This window comes from Melitaea cinxia, chromosome 27 (genome assembly GCF_905220565.1).
Source record: "Melitaea cinxia chromosome 27, ilMelCinx1.1, whole genome shotgun sequence".
In the NCBI taxonomy this organism is placed as follows: domain Eukaryota; kingdom Metazoa; phylum Arthropoda; class Insecta; order Lepidoptera; family Nymphalidae; genus Melitaea; species Melitaea cinxia.
Window position 1 is genome coordinate 1,658,443 of NC_059420.1, and position 27,466 is coordinate 1,685,908.

At 40.0% G+C, this 27,466-nt stretch overlaps 1 protein-coding gene across 1 annotated transcript in view; it reads right to left on the minus strand.

Annotated features, from left to right (window-relative positions):
• Positions 1–3,256: 3,256 nt before the first annotated feature.
• LOC123666761 (plectin) overlaps positions 3,257–27,466 on the minus strand; it is a 57,273-nt gene continuing 33,063 nt past the window's right edge. Inside the window, exons 8-15 of the mRNA XM_045600815.1 lie at positions 21,073–21,250; positions 19,697–19,861; positions 18,563–18,688; positions 11,962–12,064; positions 6,945–7,076; positions 5,681–5,812; positions 4,058–4,182; positions 3,257–3,683 (exon numbers count right to left, since the gene is read on the minus strand). Coding sequence (XP_045456771.1) covers positions 3,493–3,683; positions 4,058–4,182; positions 5,681–5,812; positions 6,945–7,076; positions 11,962–12,064; positions 18,563–18,688; positions 19,697–19,861; positions 21,073–21,250 — 1,152 coding nt within the window. The 3' untranslated portion in view covers positions 3,257–3,492. The remainder of the gene's footprint in view (positions 3,684–4,057; positions 4,183–5,680; positions 5,813–6,944; positions 7,077–11,961; positions 12,065–18,562; positions 18,689–19,696; positions 19,862–21,072; positions 21,251–27,466) is intronic.

Below are 27,466 nucleotides of genomic sequence, written 5' to 3' on the forward strand. Positions count from 1 at the left end.
AGACTTGAAATTTAAAATGTATGCTCTATAGATAGTGAAAAGGTGTCCAAATAATGTATCTTAAGAAATCAACACCCTTTTGGGGTTAAAATGGAGGATGGTAGGTTGACTCACTCATTACGAAATCTCCGAAACTATAACAGATACAAACTTGGAATTTGACAGGTAGGTTTCAGGACGTAGACATTTGCTAAGAACCGATTTTACGAAACTCGACCCCTAAGGGGGTGAAACGGGGGTTGGTAGTTTGAATAAAAGTCCTATGTTTTTGAAGTAAGAGAGTTGAAATTTAAAATGTAAACTCTATAGATGGTGAAAAGGTGTCCAAATAATGTATTTTTAGAGATCAACTCTTTTTTGGGTTAAACCGGGGGTTGGTAGGTTGGCTCCCTCATAACGAAATCTCCGAAACTATAACAAATACAAACTTGAAATTAGGCAGGTAGTTTCCTTATGGGGTGTAAACATCTGTTAAGAACTGGTATTATGAAATTCAACCCCCAAAGGGGTAAAACGGGGGTTGGAAGTTTGTATGAAAGTTCTATATTTTTGAAGTAAGAGACTTGAAATGTAAAATGTGTGCTCTATAGATGATGAGATGGTGTCTAAATAATGCATCGTAATCTATGTATATAAAAGAGAAAGGTCACTGACTCACTCATCACGAGAACTCAAAAACCGCTGGAAGGTTCATCCATCCAGGATGGACAAAGATGAAATTTGGCGGGGAGGTAGATTATAGTTAGTAGACGTCCGCTAAGAACGGATTTTGCGATATTCCACCGTTAAGGGACTTAATTGGGGTTGATAGTTTGTATGAAACATATAAGTTCGCCTGATAGGTTATTTATACTGCTGCCTGAAAATAAAACTAAGAATGTGGTGTATAGAAAGGTTTTATAAAAACAACTATTAAATTATACTAAATTGTGCCTTTTAAAAAGTTACTCAGTGTGATAAGCATTTCAAGTAACTGAAATAAAACAATAATTTGCGTTAAACATCTTAATAGTAATGCATATCTTTATAACCACGCGGATGTAGTCGCGGGCAACAGTTAGTGTATTATAAAACGAAGTCTACAAAAGTGTATGTGATCGATTCCCTCAAAATCTACTGAACGGATTTTCATGCGGTTTAAGAGGAAGGTTTACATAACGGCTAAGCCGATTTTGATGAGAGTTTCACTGGAAGTTTGCCTGGAAAACTTTGTGACACACTGATTTCAACGCGGGCGAAGCCGCGGGCACGGCTAGTGTAATATAAGTACATGGCGATTGATTTAGGAACTCGTGATTCGGAGCTGATCAATTGTGATATATTTTTTACTTTCGCTATTTTTTACTTGTAATCAATGCTGCCCTAACTCAAATCGACACTAATTACAGCCCTGAATCCTAATGTCTCGGTAGACATCACCTTAATTTTATATCTTCGGCTTTATTGAATATAGAAATAAATAAAATTAAGTAATGTGTCATATATGTATTCTTATTTATTATAACCACGAAATTATCATGACAAACATAAGACGCAACAACTTCGAGAAGGAAGCCGATAGGTGAATTAGGTTGGACTGGGCGGCATTTAGCAGGCTTTGTCAAGTCTTCACTCCACCATCATATCCTAGCATCATAGCCTACTATATCATCATTACAGCCTACACAGTCCACTGCTGGACATAGGCCTCCACAAGTTTACGCCAAAAATAACGTAAACTCATGTGTTTTGCCCATAGTGACTACTCTGGGCAGGCGGGTAGCCTACTGTATACATTGTGAAAAATAGGGATATCTGGCGCAAACTTGGGGAGACCTATATTTAGCAGTGGACTGCAATAGGCTGAACAAACTGAGTAACTGACTGCCTGACTGAAATAAATTTCGCTTGATATTTTTTTTTTAACTTCAGTAAAGCCAAAGATTGAACCGCATAATAATAATCCTTCGAACTATTTAACCAATTTTGAATGTTGACGTCCAGTAAAATCCTTATGATACCTAACTAGCTTTGTTTTTTATTTTATTAAGTAGCTTTTTCTTTAATTTATTTTTAACTAGCTTTCCGGACAGACTTTGTTCTGTCAAAAGTTAATAGTAAAAATTATTTTTGTTTAAATTTGTTTAATTTGTCTTGTATAAAACCTTCCGTGGGCCTTAAGGAACATACAAAAAATAAATTAGCCGAAATTAGCCGAAATTGCTGCGTGGTTACGGCAGTAAGAATATAGCCACCCTTCACTTGCCGTGGGTGTCGTAAGAGACTAAGGGATAACACAGTTCCACTACAACCTTAAAACTTATATAGCCGACCGATGGAGGGATAACCATCCAACTGCTGGCTTTGAAATACACGGGCCGAAGACGGGCAGTAGCGTCTTCGGTGTGACAAAGCCAGCACTGCGGTCACCAACCCACCTGTCCAGCGTGGTGACTATGGAAGGAACACACGAGTTCACGCTATTTTTGGGGCGAACTTGTGGAGGCCTATGTCCAACAACAACAGTGGGCTGTATTAGGCTGAAGTGAAGCGCGAGCTGAAATTGGTCGAGCCATTCTCGAGTTATTAACGTTCATTTTTATTTTTATATAGATAACTGTTTTCCGATGATACATGTTTTATAAAAAAAAATGTGCATGTTGATATAATTTCTTTTTATTTTAATGAAAATTGCCTCCCAAGACTTCTAAGGTTAGGTTTTTACGGCAAAACTTTAGGACATTACATATCAATAATTTGTTTGTAGTGTAAAATAAAACAAGAAGCTTGTTACAAAAGTTTATTATGAAAAAAAAATTAATATTTACATCGAAATTACTTGTACTATTAACAACTTTGTATATTTTATTATAAAGCGCACATAATACAGTCACAGACGGTCAATATTACATATTGTATAAAAAGGTCTACTTGTAGAAATTAATATTAAAGGACATTTAAGCTGTTTAATTATTTTTATATATAAATTTTTCTAAATTAAAAAAAAAATATCGATCTACACATTTTTAATATAAAACTGGCAAAATATTTTGCAATTAGTGCCAATTAAAAAAAAAAAAATGCATCGCAGCTGCGCAGTATCGATCAAAAAGGTTGTTTCGGTCTTACTTTTCTCAATTAATAATTTTATTAATAGTCTAAATAAAATATATAAATAATTTATAATTGTTTTGCCTATAATAATATTGCTTCTACTGCAGTTGCCTTTGATACCCTTTTATCTTCGGTATAACACATCAAGTGAATAAATAAAGAGTATAAAGTAACAATTTTATTTAAAAAGTATACACGTATGAAAGTAAAAAGTTTATATAGCATTTTATTTATCTTGCTTTTTTAATTACAACTATTCGAAATCAAAATCGAGGGGGTTTTAATTTTTTTAATAATCTGTTTTAATCTTATTTTTCGTAATAAAATATAAGCCAGTTGACACAAATAAAACGTACTATTTTAAACGATAACATTAATTATGATTTTATTTTTATTATTTCAATCTTTAGTTTTCTCTTCGAGTTGTTTTATTCTGACGGGAACTTGAACCGCGGGAAGGTCGACGCTTTTGGCGCGTCGTCGGCCATTTTCCATATCCATGTTTGTACGGCGTGCTTCCGGTGGAAGCGGTTGTAGTTCTGGTAATGTTGGACGTTTCCTAGCTAGTTCCGGTGTACGAAGAGTTCCGCCTGAAAAATTATTCATAAATTTCTTCTACACACAATTTTTTTAACAGAAATTTAGTAATTACAAAACAATGCATGCAATTAATATTTCAATAATTCTTTTTATATGATTTTTACACTCAAAAATATTCAAAGCAAAGAAAAGCAAAAAAAATCCTAATTTCGAAACCGAACACTGTAAGAAAACAAAGCAACATTAAAAAAAATATCCAAAAATTTTCCGCTGTGTCAAATTCCAAACTCAAAAAACTTCAAACTTATAAAAAGCGTTGTCTTAATGGCTTTTTGTCTGAAATAAACGTTTTATTATAATTATTACTATATTTAAATACTTGAATGATTGAGACGTCGTCATCGTTCATTCTCCGCTCACACACCTTTCCGTCTCGGCGCGCTCGGCTGCGACTCAGACACTTGAGGCGCGCTCTTGGATAAAAAAGATTCATCCTTTATTGAGTTCTCGCACCCATCCGCCCGCGTCCTAGCTCCAAGTTTCGGTGAACTGTAAAAATTCAAAGCAAAACTTTATTTTATTCGCTACTTTTCTCTTTTCTGTAGTGAAACTTCGTAAAAACGTAACTCTCTTTCTTTTTCTATCTTCACTAATTTATATATATCTCTCAAATTCCGTTCAACTCGCCCGATCACACTTTTTTGGAACGCTCTCGTCACGCATTCACCAGCTTGCTCCAAGTCAAGCGTGCATAAAGAAGTTTTACTTCGGAAACAGACAAACATTTCAGCTTTATAATATTTTATTAGAGGTTAATCTAAAACCATTCATCAGTTCTCGATCAAATTTAAATGGTACCACATGACAAGCACTAACTTTCGATTAAAAAACGAATGATCGAAATTGGTACTCTCAGTAAAAAGTCATGTTAATAAAGTATAATTCTTTTTTTAAATAATAAAAAAAAATGGTTGGAAAGGAGATATCCCCAGTGTGGTAACATGATAAGGAAACCAGGATCTGATGATGGAATCCCAGAGAAATCGAGGGAAACCGTTGAAAATCGTAGTGACTAGTGCGTTTGTTAATTTTTTTCGTCAACTTACGTTGTATTACTTTGAAGTCGGTTTCTTTTTTCGTTTGCGAGCAAACACAATTATAAGTCGAGTAGAAAACAAATCGCTTAGCTGACGATTTTCTGATATATATTTCTTTTTTTAAGATTTTTGAGCGTGGAAGTTGACCTTCGGATAAAGTTAGGTTACTAAGTGAATGTAAATGAAATCGTGATTTCACAATGGGGCTGAGTTACCGATTTCAAACACTGGCAGTTCTGGACTCGATTCCCACCCGGGATGGATATTTGTATTTGTGGAAATATTTCTTTCCGGTCTAGGCGTCTGTCCTAGTGGGCCTTTTCACAAGGTCTCGGAGAGCACGTTAAGTTGTCATTCTCGGCTGTTACTATACACACCTGATAGCGATGATACCGATCGTTACACGTAATATATCCGCCAACAGCGGACAGCCTCAGCGTGGAGTATTAAGCTCCGTTACACAGGACCTCCGTCAAACACGGAGAAAGAGGTCTATGCCCAGTAGGACGTAGTAGGAACGTTAGAGGCTGAATTAATCATTATACTATGTGAGTATGTTTAAAAAGTTTATTAAATCTCTTCAAATAAATAATAATCCATCTGATATCGCGAACACCATCAAACAGTCCCACATGAATGAACTGAGGTAGGGCACAGCAGGAATTTCCTGCTCAAAATATGGAGCAGCCCGTCTGGGGTAGTACCTCGACCTTACAGACGACCACACCTAAATAATACTATTTTCAAGCAGTAGTGTGTTCCTGTTGGTGAGTAAGGTGACCAGAGCTCCTGGGGGGGATCGGGTCGGCAACGCGCTTGCGATGCTTCTGGTGTTGCAGGCGTCTATAAGCTACGGTAATCGCTTACCATCAGAGCCGTACGCTCGTTTGCCGACCTAGTGATATAAAACAAAACATTAATCAGCAGCCAGTAAACAACGCCAGCCTCACCTGTGCCCCAGCAGTAGCCCGGTGAGACGCGCCACCTCCGCCCGTAGCTGTTGGAGCTCCCGCTCGCGAGCGCGCGCCTCCTGCTCGGCCGCGCGCTCGCGAGCAGACAGGCGGGCGCGCATGTCGTCGAAACTGATGGGCGATCACCATTATATGACTGATGTCGGGCACAGCAGGAAATACCGTGCTCTAAATATGGTGCTCGACTGGGGTAGCACCTTGACCTTACTGAAGGTCAGAGCTAAATAATACTGCTCTCAAGCAGTTTATTGATATACCTGTGTGAGTAAGGTAGAGAGTTATTGGGGGGGGGGGGGGGAGTTCGGCAACGCGCTTGCGAAGCTTCTGGTGTTGCAGGCGTTTATAGGTTTCGGTATTCGCTTACTATCAGGTGGCGTAGTTGTATAGAAAAAAATATTATTAACTGTGCCTCGCGGTTCCAACCGCGTTAATTTCAATAAGCCTTGGGAAATGGACTATCTATCACAAAAAGATTTTTTCAATTCGAACCAATAGTTTATGAGATTAGCACTTATAAATAAATTACAACTTTTCAGCTTTATAATATTAGTATAAATAATCATATACATTTTTTTTTAACTCTCAGTGTCTATAAACACTTACTGCGATTATCATTTAGAAAATTCCAATAATTTAGCGTTGTCACAGACGCAATGACACACGGATGATAGTCATCGTTGAAATAATACGAGTTTAAAAGTAACAATCTTGATAAAAATATTTATTGTAATCACACTATACTTTCTTGTACATACCAAGGTTGGCTGGTAGAAAATGCATTAGCGTTAAGCCCGCCTTTTGTACACACTTGTACAATACAAATACAATTTGTACAATAAAAATTTAATTAAAAAAATAAATAATCTTATATGAAACGTTGTTTGTTATTTTGACTGTCATCCCATTCTCAATGATAAGGTGCTTGTTAAATAAGTTCCATACAAGTCTCATTAAAATCCGTTCTTTTTAAATGTCTCTTTGGCTTTTATGACACTGGACTTTTAACTCTTGTGAGTTCGCAGTAGATCTAGATTATGCAGTTATGTGCATAATAATATGGTCAATACCTCTCGAGCTTGACAAAATTTACTAACTAAACTAACAATACTAACAATTCATTCAACATTCATCAACATCGAAATAATTCATTAGATTTTAGGGACATTTAAGTTTTTATAAATATTTATTCAAATATTAGTGATATAGGTAAAAACGATAATGTTTCTTAAATACTAAGGCTTACAGTTTCCTCAGACACGCGCACTTTCTTGTCAAATGCTCGATCTGCTCCTGCGCAGCTTTTGACGCCTGCTTCGCTTTTGCCGCATCTTCTGTCCTTTTCTCGCGAAGATCTTTCTCTCGCTCTAGCGCTTCTCTATCGTGTTAATTAGGGGGAAAAACCGGGTAAGTTGGGAATGTAATTTAGTAATAGACTATTAATTTTGTTTTGTGTTTTTATCTGTTTGTATTTCTCGTAACGTTTCAAATTGTATCTTTGCAAAGAATCTGTTATTCATGTAATTATAAATACAATATTAGTTTTAGGGTTTGTTTCACCAGCTGTGGATAATGCTGTATGATGGAATAACGATACAAATAGACGGCGCCACGGTTCGTTTAAACCGAATATAAAAGTCATCATATCAAAAATTTCGATCTAGCGGGTACATCGTTCCATAGCTTAATTGGCTAGAGCGCCGACACGGTCAGTCGGAGACGCGGGTTCGATCCCCGCTGGAGCGATCAATTTTTGATATGATATTCAAAAATGGATACAAATAGACTTTGACAGCGGCAGGTAGAATAGGCCAGTAGGACCTGTTTCTCCTCAATTATTAAACTGCAACTTGAAGATTAATATATGCGAATAGAAATGTGTCATGAATGTAGTAGAATTCGATGGTAAAAAAGAATAGTGAATCAGAAACTTTTTAGTGTCGGATAATGTCATCTGTCAAATAGCGTGTCCACAACGAGTGAAACAGACCCTTAATCAAGATTTTTTTTCTTTTTTATCTGTATGATTAGTAAGCCTTCCTAGATTATAAGAAATATTTTGATGCCTCTGTTCAACGTTTTTTTTAAATAACTTCTACAACATAGCTATGTCATGTATAAAAAATTGTATTTATAAAGTGACAGTAATTTTCAAAATTGATCATCTCACTATTATTATTTTTTAACAAAATTTATCAGAGTACTGAGAACTAAAACCGTTATCGTTCCATTTAAAGTAATGTCAATTTCTAAAAAATAATTTTAAGGTTGTACTCATTTAAAAAACAATCTTTACAAACATTTTGACTAGCCCGATGGCGTAGTTTGTAGTAACCTTGCCTTTTGCTCCGGGAGATTGTGGGTTCGATTCCCACCCCGAGTCTGGGTGTAATATAAATATTTATTTATATATTCATATATGTATTATTTATAAGTAAGTTTATCGAAAAAAAAAATGTAGTTATACCAGTCGGCTGTTACCTATAACACAAGTATTATATTGCTTACTTTAGGAACAGACGACCGTGTATTGTGTAGATATTTATTTATTATTATATTATTTATTTAAAAAAAACGCGTTTACTTTCACTTTTGTCTTAGGTGAATTGGGAAAAGTAGACTTGATTGGTTTAAAAAATTACCTCCTGGGGATCTTAAATTGTGACGGTTGAACATTCAAATCGAGGGAGTGTATTATGTAGGTTTGTGTACTTCAATTTTGCACTACCAAGTATAGTAAATTACTTATACAAAAGGTTGTCTGCACACTCAACTTGTAAATGTTTTGTATGTGTGTGTGTGTGTGTGTGTGTGTGTGTGTGTGTGTGTCTGTGTGTGTGTGTGTCTGTGTGTGTGTTTTTTTTTTCATTATTTAATAATTGAAGTGACTGCAACAAAATTCCTATTTGTCTGTCTATCTACAGCCTAAAAACTTTTTTTTAATCTTCATAATTGGGTTTTTCCTAATATCTTTGTGTTCAATAAAATAAACTTTGATAGAAAAAAATATAAATTTTATTAAACAATAACATGAAGCGTTAATTGAGCAATTTTATGAAGTATTATACAATAATGAAAGCCGTATGTTTGATTGTATGATATGAAAGCTGAATCTGATTTTTTTGCGAAATTTTTATATGGCAACATTAAATGTCAGAGAGGTTATTGAACTATATATTAGGGCGTACATTTAAGTTTGATAGTTGGCAAATATTTCATATATATTACTTAGTTGAAGTAATTTGATTTCAAATTTTTTACAAGATTTACAATTTTCTTAAAAAGTAAATTAACAGTATTTTTACCAAACTTTTTTTCCGAGTTTCAAACTGAGTTATTGCAAACTATAGCATTGGTATCGAGATTTTTTTTTATTTACCACGCTTTTTCAGATTCAGCTGACATGAAACAGATTATAAAGTTATGCAACGAATAGGTTTTACATAAAAAGCATATTTTTTATACAAATACGCTTTAAATACTCTTTGTATATGTATAATAATGAAAATGATTCGAACAGAAAACACTAACCATCGATAGTTATAAAATATTTTAATTTTTTTTTATATACAAAGAACGTACTAGAAACATACCTAAAATGACAATTTATACATATATACCATTAAAAAGTTATCAGTCCGAAACGGCAGTTACATTTCAAATACAATTTCAACATATATATTACATACATATATATATTTTACATAAAAACATGGTTAATTAATCTGTTATTATTGGCGTTTTCTTCTATATCTCACAGTGAACATGATAGCTAGAGAGAGAAGAAGGATCGCTAGAGCGAGACGGAGAGATCCGATGATTGCGCATGCGCATGGCGCGATTAACGCGCTCACCCAACCGCAACTGTCAAAAAAACCGCCAAAAACACTCCTGTAGCCTTTTTTTTGCACAACTGACTCGATAAACAAGCGTACAGCCCACCTGATGGTAAGCGCTTACCATAGTCTATAGGCTATAGTAGTTACTTAATTCCCACTATTAGTTCACACCCTTCAATAATAAAATGCTTTTTGTTCATCTACTGAAGTTTTTTTTCATATTAGTTGACAAATTAAATTTAAAATTAATATTTTTTTGTTTGCTTACTTAAGTAGGAAATAATTTTTTAAATATTTATTTTTGTCTATATTTTGACTTATAACCGATTTCAAAAAATAGATTTCAATTTATAAGGTAAATTACAGTGGCTTCAACGATCGGTGGCAGCTTCAGAATAGCCTTAGTGACACAATTAGAACAACCCGCATTGAAGCAGCGTGGTGGATTAAGCTCTGACCCTTCTCCTACATGGGGAAAGAGACCTATGCCCAGCAGTGGGATAATACAGGCAGAAGTGAACACAATTAGAGAATATACCATATTATATTCCATATATAATATTATATGGAATGTGTACAAGCGGGCGACATTAAAGCACACACACTACATACCATTTATAAGTTATGTACACATCAGTCTAACAGAAGAAGTAATCTAAATTCAGTTGTAAACCTTTTTATTTATACAATTAGGTTGGCATACAAGCGTACGGCTCACCTGATGGTAAGCGATTACCGTAGCTCATAGACGGCTACAACACCAGAAGCATCGGAAGCGCATTGCCGACTTTATCCCCAATCCCCCCAGGAGCTCTGGTCACCTTACCCAAAAACAGGAACACAATACTACTTGAAAACAGTATTATTTAGCTGTGATCTTCTGTAAGGTCGAGGTACTTCCCCAGTTGGGCTGCTCCATATTTTGAGCAGGATATTTCCTGCTGCGTCTACTCAGTTAATCTCTCACTTATCTCTATGACTGACTGATGTACTGTACACATATCTTATAAATAGTATAAAGTGTGTGTGGTTTCATTTAATTTCCCTTGTATCCACCCATTTTTACCATCGATCCGTAGCTACGTCCCAAGTGATGTAATAATGTTTTAAAATTATTATGTAATAATGCAAGCCATCTTAAAATCGGTTATAATTTTTAAGCTGTGCTTATAATTAATGCTTATTTTATAACTAAGTGCACATTTCTATATAAATATTGCTGTGCCAGTGCAGCGGAAAGTATCGATAAATTTTTCGAACTATTTATAGTTTTTAAATTATAAAAAAAACTACTTTTACTACTAAATAACAAAAACTTATAAAAAACCGGTCATCATCATCATAACAGCCTTTACAGTCCACTGCTGGACATAGGCCTCCACAAGTTTACGTCAAAAATAACGTGAACTCATGTGTTTTGCCCATAGTCACCACGCTGGGCAGGCGGGTTGGTGACCGCAGGGCTAGGTTTGTCGCACCGAAGACGCTGCTGCCCGTCTTCGGCCTGTGTATTTCAAAGCCAGCAGTTGGATGGTTATCCCGCCATCGGTCGGCTTCTTAAGTTCCAAGATGGTTGTGGAACCTTGTTATCCCTTAGTCGCCTCTTACGACGCCCACAGGAAGAGAGGGGGTGGCTAAATTCTTTAGTGCCGTAGCCACACAGCACTACATAAAAAACCGGTAAAAAATATTAATTGTTAATTTATTTAGTGAAAAAAATTGTTTTTTTTTTAAATTCTAAATATTACTGTTTACATATTGAAATGTAAATACTGCCTTTTGGACTGTTTTTTTTTTTATTGAAAATAATTTTGATAAATCAAATGTGATTGAAATGTGTTTAGTGAATGTGAGAATGAAAGAGTGAATGAATGGATTGAATACTATCCCTTTTAAGAAAGATTTAATAATAATAATACATATAAACATATATAGTGTTGAAAAGAGACAGCACATCATCATAAAGAGATATAGAATATGCGGTATGAATGTTGCCAGTTTTAATTAAAATGGAAATGAGGAATTTTGACATGCAACATTGGTAGCCAAATATGTCCAAAAGACAATATGAATTGTATATTATAAATTAGTAAAATCACTCAGAATATTAATTACGATTTTAGAAAGAATAATAAAATTAAAATCTTTAGGACTTTTAGGCTACCAATTTTATTTGGAAATGTGTATAATTGAGCCATGAGAATTAGTTAAAAATAATCACAGATAAAAAATTGTTAGTTAAAAAAATACTTTTATAATGCCAAAAAAGATATTGACGGAACAGTTTATTAAAAAAAAAAAACAACTTTAATATACTTAAAAAATTCTCATAGCATTTGGTTTAAGGATGACATGCACACACATTATTGACACACATACATAGATATATACAGATTTATAATACATATTATAGCTATTTCATACCTTAGCTCCTGTTCAGTGACAGCTAATGTTCTTCCGCAGGCCGCGGCTTGTGTAGACAAGTCGTCATAGTCCGAGACTTTTGTATTAATTTGTGATTTCAAATCTGTAATTATTAGGTGATTGTTATAATTTACATCTAAATCCCTTGATTACATTCGTTTATAAATATACTAGCGACCTCTGTCCATCCATATTTATTTTACACGATAAGTAGTCACCAACCTATCATATACTAAAACCTTCTCCGAAACACGCTACATCTTATGGTATAAGTATTATTCCGGTCGTTTCAGCAGTTTTGAAACTATGTACAAATATTCTTGGAGGTATTAGAAGTAACATAGGATACTTTTATTAGAAAAAATGTAATGCCAGCGAAGCTAGCGGTAAAAGTTTGTTACTTCATCATTACAGCCTATACATTCCACTGCTGGGCATAGGCCTCCACAAGTTCACGCCAAAAATAACGTGAACTCATGTGTTTTGCCCATAGTCACCACGCTGGGCAGGCGGGTTGGTGACCGCAGGGCTGGCTTTGTCGCACCGAAGACGCTGCTGCCCGTCTTCGGCCTGTGTATTTCAAAGCCAGCAGTTGGATGGTTATCCCGCCATCGGTCGGCTTCTTAAGTTCCAAGGTGGTTGTGGAACCTTGTTGTTTGTTACTTATATGAATGTTATTTTTTATTGTATTTTGCATATAAATAAAATTTATGTAAATCAATATATTTCTTGATAATATATATAGAACATAATGTTTGTATTTATTTTTATATGTACTATTTCTATGTATATTTGTCAAAAAAAAAATAGCTATTACAGTCGACTGCTACCTGTAACACAAGCATCAAGTTGCTTACCGTAGCAACGACCGTGTGTGTATGTTATAAGATATTTATGTTATATATAAAATTCTCGTGTCGCAATGTTAGTTAACATACTCCTCCGAATAGATTGGACAGATTTCTATGAAATTTTGTGTGCATATCGGGTAGATCTGAGAATCGCCTAACATCTCTTTTTCATACCCCTAAGCAATAAGGGGGTTAATAGGAGGATTAAATTAAGGAGCGATTAGATTAAGGAGCGCCTACCACCAACCAACCGGCTGCACCTCAGGCTCATAACCTGAGTGTTGCGCCAACAATCGAACCGGCTGCACCTCAAGCTCACAACCTGAGTGCTGCGCCAACCCAGCTACTGGCTGCACCTCAGGTGCAGCACCTGAGTGAGGCAAGTACAAGCACTATTGACCTCACTTCTCTGAAGGCAGCAATGCCGACAGCCACCCAACCCTGGCAGGACGAGTCTTGCTGGAACCTGGTGACTGTTAAGAGAAGAGAGGTCAAAAAACGTGACCAGGTGTCGGCTCGCAAGGGGAAGCGGGCTGTAGTCCGTGCGGAGGCGCGGCGAACGCGACGCCCGACTGATGACGGGAGTAGGCCGCTTGAAGCTGCCGAAGGGAACGAAAGGACCCACGCTGCCCCTGTCAGTGTTGCGCAGGTCCCTGGCGAAGCCGGGCCAGCTGCACCTGTGGGGGCACCCTCGGAGGTTGTGGCAACTGCTGCTGCCTGCGCCTCCAGAACCAAACGAGCCAGACGCCGAAACAAGAACGCGACGAAGGTGAGCCACGGGGAGCATCCAAGTCGGTCGAAACCCGCGAAGCGGGACCGACCGGATGACTCCTTCACCCCCCAGGGTAGTGGCAAGCGTCGCAAACCTACCCATACCATCGGCTCCATCAAATACGCTGACGCGTTAAAGTCAAACGACTACTGCGTCGCGATTATGATGGAACCCTACCACGACCTCTCCAAAGAGCAGGCTGAGGCAATTGAGAGGCAGTTGCAGGGGGTGATGGACGAGGAAATATTCTCGCCCACCACTTCCGCAACACCCGTCGCTGCACCGCAGTTTAGGGGGAAAGCCTTCCATAGTGAGGGCACCCTTAAGATGTGGTGCAGGGACGATTTTGCCCTACAATGGCTTCGCCGCTCCATAGGGAGGATCTCGTCACCACGCGCGGGAACCAGACTGGTTGTAAGAAAGCAGTCTGAGATCCCGCGGCGCGTCAAAGTAGGGCTGTTGATCCCGCAGGTGGAACCGGAGGATACTCTGGATAAGATCCGCCTGCGGATCATGTGCCAGAACCCGCAGTTCCGCGTCTCCAACTGGGCGCTTTACAATGCGGTGCCAACGGAGGAGAAGGCGACGATGTATCTCCTCCTTGGCATCCCGGAGGATGACGCGGAAAAGCTGAGAGAAGGCGAGCGTAGAATTTACTACAAGTTTGGTAATATCTACGCTCGCTTCCACGATGACCGCACTACTGCACTGCCGAATCTCGGCGCGGACGAGAAGGTCCCTAGTGACCTAGGCAGTGCGAATAACAATATGGTGGAGGGACAGCCGGGCTCCAGTAAGGAGCCTGTCGTCGACACCGGCTCGTCTGAGGTGGGTCCCCAATTTGATCTGGGTGATCTCTCCAAGGATGAGCCAGGTGATCTTGACGACGCCATCCTATCCAGCGATGATGGCGCTGCCAGCTCCACCTAGAAACCAACTAAAAATCACCCAAATTAACCTCCAGCATAGCCAGACTGCGACGGCTAACCTACGCAGATTGCTGGAGGGAAAAACGAAGACCGTGGCCCTGATCCAGGAGCCGTGGATCAGGAACGGGAGAATCTGCGGTCTAAACAACATTGGAGGTAAGTTACTTCTAAATAACAACGTATACCACCCACGCACTTGTATCTATGCACACAGGGACGTGAACATCACCTTAATAACCGAGTTCTGCAGCAGAGATCTTACAACCGTTAGGCTCCAAAAGGAACCCTCTTCAAGCCTGCCTGATGTGGAGCTGGCCGCGCTTGCTGAGTACTGCGAGCGCCAGGGTCTGGAGCTCATCATATCCGCTGACTCCAATGCGCACCATGCGCTATGGGGCAGCAAGGACAACAACCAGCGAGGTGAGGATTTTGTTTCTTTTTTACTCGCAACTAAGCTTAATGTTATTAATAGAGGATCGGAACCAACTTTTGTAACTTCGAGATCCCAAACCATCATTGATCTAACTCTGGCGACAGAGCATGTGTCCGAATATATTTCAGATTGGCATGTGTCTGACGACGTGTCGTGCTCTGATCACCGGTGGATCAAATACAACCTAGAAGTCACGCTGACGTCACCTACACCCCGCCGTAACCCTCGGAAGATGGACCGCGGCAGGTATGAGCTTCTGACAGCGGAGAAACTCAAAGGTGTCGAACTACCCGATAACCATGAAGGCACGGAGGACATTGATAATCATATCAACCAGATAACTGACTGCCTAATCACCAGCTTCGAACAAACATGCCCACTTTCATCACCTAGAGCGCGGCAGTTTCGCAAAGGGCACTGGTGGGGACCGGAGCTCGAAAAGCTACGACGCAGGGTGAGGAAGTTGTTCAACAGAGCAAAGAATACTCGTCTAGAACACCACTGGGATGCCTACAAGCAGGCCCAATATCACTACAAAAGGCGCATCAGAATAAGGAAGAAGGAGTGCTGGAGGCGCTTTTGTACCAACATAGAAACGAACAATCAGGCGAACAGAGTTAAGAATATATTGTGCAGCGAACCGGTGCACAACCTGGGTAACCTGAAAAAACCGGATGGAACATACACCAAAACGGATCTGGAAACCTCAGAACTGTTAATAACTACACACTTCCCAGGATGCCAAATCGAAAGAATTGCGGCATGGGAGGAAGAACCAAAGAAGACACCTGTAATGGTGGACTGGATCACCGCCAAGAAAATTGTCACACATGACAAAGTAATATGGGCCATCAACAGTTTCTTACCATACAAGTCGGCAGGACTGGATAAGGTGTTTCCAGGTCTGCTAAGATGGAGTGATAGGAAACTTATCGACCACCTTGTCTCCATATATAGGAGTTGCTTAGCTTACTGCTACACTCCAAAGTTATGGAGGGAAGTTAAGGTAGTCTTCATACCAAAACCCGGCAAAGGAGACTACTCACAACCAAAATCATTCAGACCTATTAGCCTTACCTCCTTTCTATTGAAAGTTTTGGAAAGGCTAATAGATCGGGAGCTGAGGAGCACAACTCTGGTTGAGCAACCTCTAAATCCCAACCAACATGCCTACTCAATGGGCAAATCAACGGACTCTGCCCTACACAAGGTTATATCCTATATAGAGGGCAATCTCCATCACAAAATATCAACCTTAGGCGCCTTTATTGATATTGAAGGGGCCTTTGATAAAACTAAGTTCACCAGCATAAGCCGTGCCCTGACCAAGCATGGAGTCAATAACACGATTGCCGGGTGGATTGACAGCATGCTGAAGTACAGGGCCATCCAATTCACTGTGAATGAAATAACTAGAGGCGTTGTAGCGAGGGGGTGTCCGCAGGGGGGGGTCCTTTCCCCACTTCTGTGGAACATAGTGATCGACGAACTGATCACCTTGCTCAACGACCGCAGATTTCTCACAGTGGGCTATGCAGACGACTTAACTGTACTCATCAGTGGGCCATCTGAGAGGACAGTCTGCGACCAAATGAGGGCCGCATTAAAAGTCGTTGAACAGTGGTGTACGGACCACGAACTAACAGTGAACCCCGCAAAGACGGAACTTGTGATGTTCACAAATAAACGGAATTTAGGGAACCTTAAACTCCCTAAATTATTTGGCACCAGTCTTGCCCTAACCAAGGAGGTCAAATATCTTGGAGTAATCCTAGATAGTAAGCTTCTTTGGAACAGGCATTTAGACTTAATAATCAACAAAGCCAGCATAATCCTCTGCCAATGCAAAAGGCTCCTCGGCAAAAGCTGGGGCATATCACCTAAAATTACTCTATGGCTTTACAAAACTATTGTCAGGCCTATAATCACCTACGGTGCGGTAATCTGGTGGCAGAGAACAGAACTTACAACCGTTAAAAACAAACTCCAGCGGTTTCAGAGAATAGCATGCTCTGCAATCACTGGCTGTATGCGTACCGCCCCCACAGCAGCTCTTGAGGTTATGCTTGACCTGGCACCGCTTGACTTGTTCATACAACAGGAGGCGGCTATGTCAGCTATCAGGCTGAAACACTTGGGCTTGTGGTGCAACCAGGAGGGTCCACACAATAGACTTTGGAGCAACCTTGTGAGCTATGAGCCACTACTTGCTGCTCCTTGTGATAGGATTCCCAAACAATATATTTTCGAAAGAAAGTACCATATACAACCGTTTGAGGCTGAAAGAGACCAATCCGGCATACGCGAGGTCCGCATCTACACGGATGGCTCCAAAATGGGGTCTGGCACCGGTGCCGGAGTGTACTCACAAGACCTCAATATCAACTTATCACTAACGCTGGGCCAACACAGCTCCATCTTTCAATGTGAGTGTGTTGCGATAACCCATGCAGCCACCGCCGTCCTGTCAAAAGGCATTAGGGATTGCAATATCCGTATTCTGTCGGACAGCATGGCCGTACTTAAAGTACTAGAGAGCAATTCGACTAACTCTAGTCTTATATACGAATGTCATCAAACCCTGGAAGTATTAGCCTCACATAATGAGGTAATCCTCCAGTGGATAAAAGGACATAGTGGATCGCGCGGAAACGATGCTGCCGACGAGCTTGCAAGACAGGGGTCCAATACAAAGGTTGCCGGCCCAACCATCTTATTGCCGCTACCATTTGGACAACTGCGCTCGTGGGTAAGGCAACGTACACGTGCAAATCACAATGCCCTTTGGGCAAACCAAACCGGCTGTAGACAGTCCAAATTGGTACTCACGGAAGTATCACCGCACCTAGCGTGCCGACTGCTCAGTCTCAACCGCCTGGACATCAGAATAGTTGTTGGCACGATTACCGGCCACATGGCACTCAATCACCAACTATTCATCATGAATGCAACAGACAGCCCTCTTTGCAGGGGCTGTCTGGCTGCTGAAGAAACAGCCGCCCACGTAATCCTGGAATGCGAGGGAGTGGCCGCACACCGGGCTACCATCCTTAAGGAAATAAGGACGCTCCGAGAAGCCTGTGAACGCCCCAGGAGGCTTCTGAGCTTCTGGAAGGAGCTGGGCTGGCTGAACTAGTCGGCCCACTTTTCACGCATAATGGACCACTTTTGCGTCTAAATGCGGAAAACCGAGCCCACTACAATACAATACAATACAAGGGGGTTAATAACATACATATATGGCAAAACAACGTTTGCCGAATCAGCTAGTATTTATAAGCTAGTAAAACATATTGATCGATTCTTATGAATTTTTTCGTAAGTGAACAGGATAATATTATAGAAGTTACGTCCTGTTAGGATGGCTCTCCGTTAGTCCTTTTTAAAAAAACACTTTAATTACTGCTGCTAATTAATTTAATTATTGACAACAACTGTTCTTAAGCAAAGTCGGACTCGAACTGTCCTAATACAATGGTCTTTTAAGTATATAATAATAAAAGTGGAAGCGACGGGGTTTATCGCTGACTAAACAGTTTTGTGTAAAATTTCCAGGCTTAACATATTGCATATATTGCATTTTAATTATATGATATTTGTTTATAACAGTCCTCACCCGCAATCTCCTCCAAGAGGTCCCTCTCCCTCTTCTCCCTCTCCTCCTCTCCCTCCTGCCGGCACTCTAGCTTCATTCGCTGGAGACAGCTCTCCTTGTCCGACATGAACCGTTCCCACTGGTCATCTGTTACGTTTATTATTTTAATACAAATATTCTAGTCTATAATATATATGAAGCTATTTATTTATTCAATACTTTATTGCATATTTAAAATTACATTAAAGGTAATAAGATTTAAAAAAGTGCAAAAGCGGTCACCAATTAGCTGTGTCTTGCGGTTGTACACGCCTTATTTATTTTTATTTATTTATTTAACGCTTTATTGTACACCAAACAAATAAAATAAGCAAGCAACATTAGCAATAATTTGTAGAAAAAAAAAGTACAAAAGGCGGCCTTATTGCCTAAGAGCAATCTCTTCCAGGCAACCTTAGGGCAAAGGAGATGGTATATTGACGGTGTAGGTATAGAGTATAATTTTATAAAAAATAATAGGAAGCAACTCAATAAATAGACTTAATACTATATAATACTTAATGTAAGGAATTAAATTACCCGTTGCAAAAGTGCAAAACCCGAAGACGACTGTACCAGTTCTAATCGATTTTTTTCTTCTAAATTTCTTATACTTTGTAAAAGGTCTTTATGGAATGAAAACTTAGAAAATTGTGCAAAAAACTGGAATATATTAGAATTTGACGATCAATTAAAATCACACGAGTTTGACAGGTTTCAAGACGGGATAAAATTTGTCGACTTAGCCGGTTTTATAACATTTTCTATGCTACGGTACTTCACATAATGTTTAATATGTACGATTTTATTTTTCTGTTACCCACACATTAGGAATTCTAAACATTTTTGAATATCATATCAAAAATTCAACTCACAATAGACGGCGCCACGGTTCGCTTAAACCGAAAATAAAATCATCATATCAAAAATTTCGATCTAACGGGTACATCGTTCCATAGCTTAATTAGCTAGAGCGCCGATACGGTCAGTCGGAGACGCGGGTTCGATCCCCGCTGGAGCGGTCAATTTTTGATATGATATTCAAAAACACGTAATTTTTATTTTGAAATCCAGAATAGTTATTATTATCATGGTCTTACAATAAAAGTTAATTACCCATCTCCTGTCGATGCTTCTCCTTCAGCTTGTTGATCTGGTCGTTCTTCTCCGCGATGAGCGTCATTCTGGTCGTTTCTAGAAGTTTCCGCGCCTCCTCCGCGTCGGTGGTCGCCTTCTGTTCCACTTCTTGGAGTTTTTCTGACCATTCCATTATTATTTGCTCTGTCGGTATTTCAGAAAAAAAAATACTCTTATAATACTTTAATACTTTCGTGTTTTTTTGTCTTGCCCTGAGAGTTACTTTAAGTTTTTTAGACAATTTCTAGCTAGCTCATAAGTATTCCTGATTGACGGATACTAAAAATGATATCATAGAAAGCCATGAACATAATATAAAATTATCTTGATATGTAGTATTTATGGTGTAATATAAATTATTGAAAGACCCGCACTTTTAGAAAAACATATTGCTCGTTAATTTAAAATTTTTAAGGTTGTGTGTGTTGTATCATGTTCTTTTCTGACCATTTGGAAAATGTATTGGTCTTCAAATTTCTTTTAAATATATATTTAGTTCCATCGTATTTTTCTCACTGCTCAGCACGTAACTTTTGACACGAAAGAAGGTTGGAAATCGAAAAAAAAACTTTGTTTTTCTGATTTGGAATTCGAGACCAATCCTCCTTTTTAGTAGGAGGTTATGGCTAACGGTACATTTCTAAACATTGGTATTTATTGAATTTTTTAAAAACTGTTTGATTCGAATTAAGTTTTTCGACCAATGTTTTTGGTTATCTAAATTTGAAGTTGTGGGTTTCTCGACCGTGTCTCGAAAAGTATTTTTTTTTACACAACACCCGGCCCTCAGTAGGATTTTCTCCTGTGTCGAGGGTCCGGAAACACATACAATACACCATCACGACAAACATCTCTATGACCAATAAAAACATCTGTCGTGAGCGGGGATCGAATTCGCGACAATTTAAAGGAATCTTTAGGAATATATCTCCAAATCTGCAGTGGAGCAGTGTGGTGGATTAAGTTCTAACTCTTCTCCTACATGGAGAAAAAGGCCCAGCTGTCGGATGTAAAATGGTGCATCAATCTTGAAGTAAAGAGTCGTATATGTCGTCGGCAGCGCCTAAACACCGACGATCGTGGATTCGATTCCCGCTCGGAGTGGATATTTGTGTTTTTGTATATTTATTTCCGGTATGGTTGTTAGTCTTTGTGGGTCTCTCCACCGTGCCTCGGAGAGCACGTTAAGCCGTCGGTCCCGGTTGTTATCATGTACACCTGATAGCGATCGTTACTCATAGTAGGGAATATATCAACCAACCCGCATTGGAGCAGCGTGGGGCTCTGATCTTTCTCTTATGGGGAAAGGGGCCTATGCCCAGCAGTGGGATGTTACAGGCTCGATTGAAGTTTACCTTTCTCCTTCTCGAATCTCGCATTCATGGCTTCGATGTTGTTCGCATAGTTGATGTCAGCCTTGTCTAGTAAATGTCTCAGTTGCAAGATGTCCCAGTCAGCCTTACTGTGGGCTTCGGCGATAGCACTTTCGAATTGAGATTCCTTTGTTGCCAGCACTTCCTTTAGATTTTCGAACTGTGAAAAAGTATTACAACTTATAAATTTTACTGTTCTCTGATGACAGTTCTAAAGTGTGTGATTACAAGTTTTATCAGGTAACATTCAAAATATATGTTTGAATAACATAAATATATGAGTCGAGTTAGTATAAACATGTGCGCATATTTTGTCGATGCCATAACGCTATCACATGCCGATGAAGCAGACATCACACCTCCGAGCATACCAAGCTTTCCTCATTTGTTCTTCTTGACATCGATGAAGTCTAAATACTTAGTCTTTACACACGAAAACCACACACACAAACACAAACACACACACACACACACACACACACACACAAGCGCGTTGTTACCATAGTTGTATCATATTTTTATTCTTTATTTAATATTTTTGTAAAGCATAGCTTTTTACGTCTTATAACTTTGTATATATTTTAGTACAAATGTGTTAAGGAAGAGTGACTCCTTCTGGCATAGTATTCCTATGCGACCTAGTATCTATCTATCTATTATAAATTATTTTTCGGTCAAACTAGCCTACGAAAACAGTACTCTTTTTCTTCTTCTCTTTTAATTCGGCAGTTCTCCTACTCATTCTACATTACTACTCCCGCACTACTCACCCTGGCTGTGATTTTCCTCCGTGTGTCTGCACATACACTGCCTTTAGCGTCACTATCCTGTCGCAGTGCTAACAAGATCGCTCCAGAAGTGGTTCTCGAAATTCTCAATCTAGAGTGGGTCAACGGCGGTGTACAGTAACCACCCTGGTGCTGAGTGCCTACATCTTCCGATTCCAGTTACTCAAATCTCTCCGCCTCCACCCGCAGCTGTGCTCGCTCCAGGTCCTCCCCGAATGAAAATCTAATGTCGTTCACTCAGACAGTGTACAGTACTCTCCCTGGCCGTAAGGTTGCTCTACTACACCTTCAGCATCACCATCTTGTCGTGATGTTGTCTCTCCAGACCATCACTCTCTCCGAGTGGGGATTGACAGGATTCCAAACGGCGTGTAGTGTTCACCCTGGCTCTCCAAATCCTCCCTCTCCCGAGCGAGGCTCTAAGAGGCGCCGCAGCTGCGCGCTACTCACCCTGGCGGCCAGCTCCCTCACCTTGCGCCCCGCGCTCCTGGCGCCCCGCTCGGCCTCCGCCCGCTACTCACCCTGGCGGCCAGCTCCCTCACCTTGCGCCCCGCGCTCCTGGCGCCCCGCTCGGCCCCCGCCCGCTACTCACCCTGGCGGCCAGCTCCCTCACCTTGCGCCCCGCTCGGCCGCCGCCCGCTACTCACCCTGGCGGCCAGCTCCCTCACCTTGCGCCCCGCGCTCCTGGCGCCCCGCTCGGCCTCCGCCCGCTACTCACCCTGGCGGCCAGCTCCCTCACCTTGCGCCCCGCTCGGCCTCCGCCCGCTACTCACCCTGGCGGCCAGCTCCCTCACCTTGCGCCCCGCTCGGCCTCCGCCCGCTACTCACCCTGGCGGCCAGCTCCCTCACCTTGCGCCCCGCGCTCCTGGCGCCCCGCTCGGCCTCCGCCCGCTACTCACCCTGGCGGCCAGCTCCCTCACCTTGCGCCCCGCGCTCCTGGCGCCCCGCTCGGCCTCCGCCCGCTACTCACCCTGGCGGCCAGCTCCCTCACCTTGCGCCCCGCTCGGCCTCCGCCCGCTACTCACCCTGGCGGCCAGCTCCCTCACCTTGCGCCCCGCTCGGCCTCCGCCCGCTACTCACCCTGGCGGCCAGCTCCCTCACCTTGCGCCCCCCGCTCCTGGCGCCCCGCTCGGCCTCCGCCCGCTACTCACCCTGGCGGCCAGCTCCCTCACCTTGCGCCCCGCGCTCCTGGCGCCCCGCTCGGCCTCCGCCCGCTACTCACCCTGGCGGCCAGCTCCCTCACCTTGCGCCCCGCTCGGCCTCCGCCCGCTACTCACCCTGGCGGCCAGCTCCCTCACCTTGCGCCCCGCTCGGCCTCCGCCCGCTACTCACCCTGGCGGCCAGCTCCCTCACCTTGCGCCCCGCGCTCCTGGCGCCCCGCTCGGCCTCCGCCCGCTACTCACCCTGGCGGCCAGCTCCCTCACCTTGCGCCCCGCTCGGCCTCCGCCCGCTACTCACCCTGGCGGCCAGCTCCCTCACCTTGCGCCCCGCGCTCCTGGCGCCCCGCTCGGCCTCCGCCCGCTACTCACCCTGGCGGCCAGCTCCCTCACCTTGCGCCCCGCGCTCCTGGCGCCCCGCTCGGCCTCCGCCCGCTACTCACCCTGGCGGCCAGCTCCCTCACCTTGCGCCCCGCGCTCCTGGCGCCCCGCTCGGCCTCCGCCCTGTTATACGGCTTTCTATTTGAGCCTTTTTAAAAAAAGAATAAAAGGAAATATGAACTTGATTTAGAAAAAGGGTCACTTTATTATTTTGAAACAGTGGAAATAGAAAAGGCAAGTGGTCTGACCCGATGTTGACTGGAGACTGAGCCCTGAAGACTCGAGATTAATAAGCTTCAATTCAAAGTGCTTACGAGGCACCAGTGTAAGGGTTATTACATACATAACACGTATATAACAGCCCCCCGGTTAAGAGGGAAACTTACGGAAAATGTAAGTTTCCGGTAGTAATTATTCAGTGCGTAAACGCGGAATAGTTGAAACTGGTCTAAGTTCAATATCAGGATTATCGTTATCTGTAATATTTTCTGTTATAGGATTAACCACGAGCTTTTTAGAACACTTGCCTCTTTTACAAAAATAGCTTAAAACTAAGGAGATACATACAATTAAAGATAATATACTAATAATAGGAAAACTTACATGATTATTAAAGTTGCTAGGTTTTTCAACAACTTTCAAGTTATCAATTATTTCATCGGATACAATTTTAAAAGTTTTTAAATTATCTAGACTAACACTTTTAATTTTAGGAGTTGGTATATCAATATTTATTTTCTTAAGCCGATTAAAACTACAACAACTATCATTAATTATATTAAAGTCTGAGGATATAGAGGGAACATTAATTTTTGGATATGTTTTTGCAACTAATTTTAGATTCTTAAAGAAGGCTGTACATTGAGAAGGAATATTAAGGATACCTGTACCGGATATTATAAATTCAAATATATTGTGATCACATTCTATAGATAGTTTTGAGGGTTTTGTTTGGACAAATACCCATTTATTATTGTTTAATCTGTGCCAAATATCTACATCTCCAAAGATAAAATTATAAGGGCAATTTTCAGGAATTGATGACAAGGCTTGGGTGATAATTTCTACTTCACAGGAGGGATTATTAAGTACAGCGTAGACATCTGTGATTTCACAAAGGTAAGTTTCGGTAAGTATCTTTTTACAAGTATGTAGATTACTAAGGTAAGTATATGATAATCTATCTATACTAAGAGCCAGGAACTGTTCTGAAGGAAGAATCATAGCAAACGAGTTCAACTTGTCGCTGTCGTGTGGGGTTGGTAAAGGTATGTTTTTATATACATTAAATTGCTGTAGGTCTACTAAAGGAAGCTTAACTATAAACATTATTCTATTATTTAGGTAATAACATGTTAAATCGGCTATATTAATAAAAGTATGTATATTGCTTATATCTAAACTTACAGGAAAATCTCTATACTTAGGAATTAACTTAAGATTATTAACAATATCATTATACAATTGATTCGGTGTCAGAATTGATGGGTGTAGAATATTGCTTTTTACAAATAAAATGGAATTTAGTAAATCTTCGACTCTAAAGGACAACGTAAATAAACTTGATTGTAATGCATTTAGAATACCATTAAACATATTTTCTACAGTAACAGTATTAAATTTATGGGTTACATTAATGATTGACATTTTTAATTGGTCAACGACGTCATTTAACTTTGCTTGGTTCAGGTTAATTTCATGCAAAGAGTTATTAACATTACTGATCGCGGATTGAGAAACTGTAATTATCTTTGTTAATGAATCAGTAATCTTTTTGTCATTGCTATACAGAGCTTGAATAGCTTTATCGTAATTTTCAGCATCATCTTCATTTAATGTGCCAAATATGTGTTTAAAGACTACTCCTATACCGGAAAACCATGCGGATCTTTTTGTTATACTATTAGAAATTATATGAGAAATTGACATAAAATCGCGTTGAATGTCGTTGTAAAGAGCTTCTAAAGGTTGTAACATATTATGACATCGTGGTATACTTATTTCGTCATTTTCCCTGCAGTAAAATCTAATTGTGTTAAACACTTCATGAATATTGTCAAGATGGTGTTGAATTGGGATTATTTCTGAAGGAATAACAATGTGGAATTGGTCATTAATGATTCTTAATGTGCCCACAGGATCAAATAAAATACCTGGGCTTCTGTCGATGTTTGTTATATACTTATTTTGAGCTTCTGCAAAGGCGATATTGTTACAAGTTGTAGAGATTCTGAAAAATAGTGAAACAGAAAATGATATTGTATGTTTTGTAAACTTATGACTAATAAGGATAAAAGAGAAAATATAAACTAATTACAATTTAACTACTAATTTTAATTTAATTAACTACTAATTTTAATTTAATCTACGTCATGTGCAGGTTTTATTTCATCATAATGATGTTTGACATGACGTCGGTTAATTAGGAGGGAAAGAGTGTTGTTGCCGTGGATTTTGACAATTTTGTAAGGACCTTTCCAAAGTGGTGAAAGGGCTTTACGTAGTCTCACGTGGTTTTTTAAATAAACGTAATCGCCTACTTTGTATTGGATTGGGCGAGAGTGTTTATCATAATAAGTTTTTGATCTTTCTTTGGAAGCGTTAATGTTCTGAAGCGCCTTTTCACGAGATACTTTTAAACGATGGTGTAGCATTTTTGTATATTCGGGGTATGTAACGTCGGGACGAGAATCGAATATTGAATCTGGAATAAATGGTTTATGACCGAAGAGAAGTTCGTAAGGAGTGAATTTAGTAGTTGTGTGGACACTGCTGTTATATGTCAACATTGCGGTATATACATATTTATGCCAATTAGTTTGGTTTTCATTTACGTAAGATTTAAGATATTCTTTTAGGGTCGAGTGACTCCTTTCTAGAGCACCTTGGGTCTGCGGGTGATAAGGTGAGGACCATATTTGCTTAATTTTTAAGAATTCGCAAGTGCGCTTAAACAGTTCGGCGGTGAAATTAGTTCCTTGATCGGTCAGAATAGTTTTTGGAATTCCAAATAGGGAAATGAAGTGAACTAAACATTCGCAGGTCTCTTCAGCAGTGGCGTTAGTGATAGGGTATGCTGTAGAAAATTTTGTCAAATCGTCCTGGAGGGTTAGTATAAATTTAAGTTTTGTTAGCCCAGCCTCAGGTAAAGGACCAACTAAGTCAAGGCTTATTCTTTCAAAAGGACGTGTAGAGGTTGTTGTTATCTGCATTGGAGCTTGATTTATCTTCCGCAAGGCTTTATTTGATTGACATAGCTTACAACTTTTCACATAATTCTCAATGTCTGCACGCATATTTTTCCAATAGTAACGTTCTTTAATTCTGTTGTACATTCTGTTGGAGCCTAAATGCCCAGCGATTGGGATATCGTGATTTTCTTTCAGGATTTTTGCGATCTCGGTTGGAACTGGATATATAATGGTATTGTGATGTATATTTACTGTAATATTCGTATGATTGAATAGGTACATTAACATACCGTATATTTTTACAAAAGAATGTTGCTCAAATGAGTTTTTAAAATCAGATATAGCTATTTCATTAATATCACCGGTCAAAACAATATCATCTCTAGTGGACTTAAGTGCTTTAAATATGTCTGGATACGTGCAGTCATCGAAATAGTAGACTTTAGTAAAAAGAAGATAAAATATTTTTCCTTTAATTTCTATTTTCTTAAACGAATGAAGTTCTCTTTCGGAGTTAAGTATGTCAGAGGAGTCTTCCACTGTAGAAAGGATATCTTGTAGATAAGGGTTTGAGTCGTCAAAGTCTATTGATGTTGGGACTAGGATAACCTTGGAATTGCTTTTGAGAAGGCTTTCGTTATGTTCATTTATTATCGTGTTAAATATTTCGTCTTTATTCGAAAATGCTTTTAGGAATGCGTTATAGTCATCGTTGAGAATAAGTGGGGATTTGGGATTCGCTTTGTCTGTAGATTGTGATTGATCAGGTGACTTTTCTTGGATTGCTGGTTTAGAAGAAGGAGGCATAGGATGTTGTAAATTTAATGAGGGTAAGTTATTTTCGTTTTCTAAGTCGTGA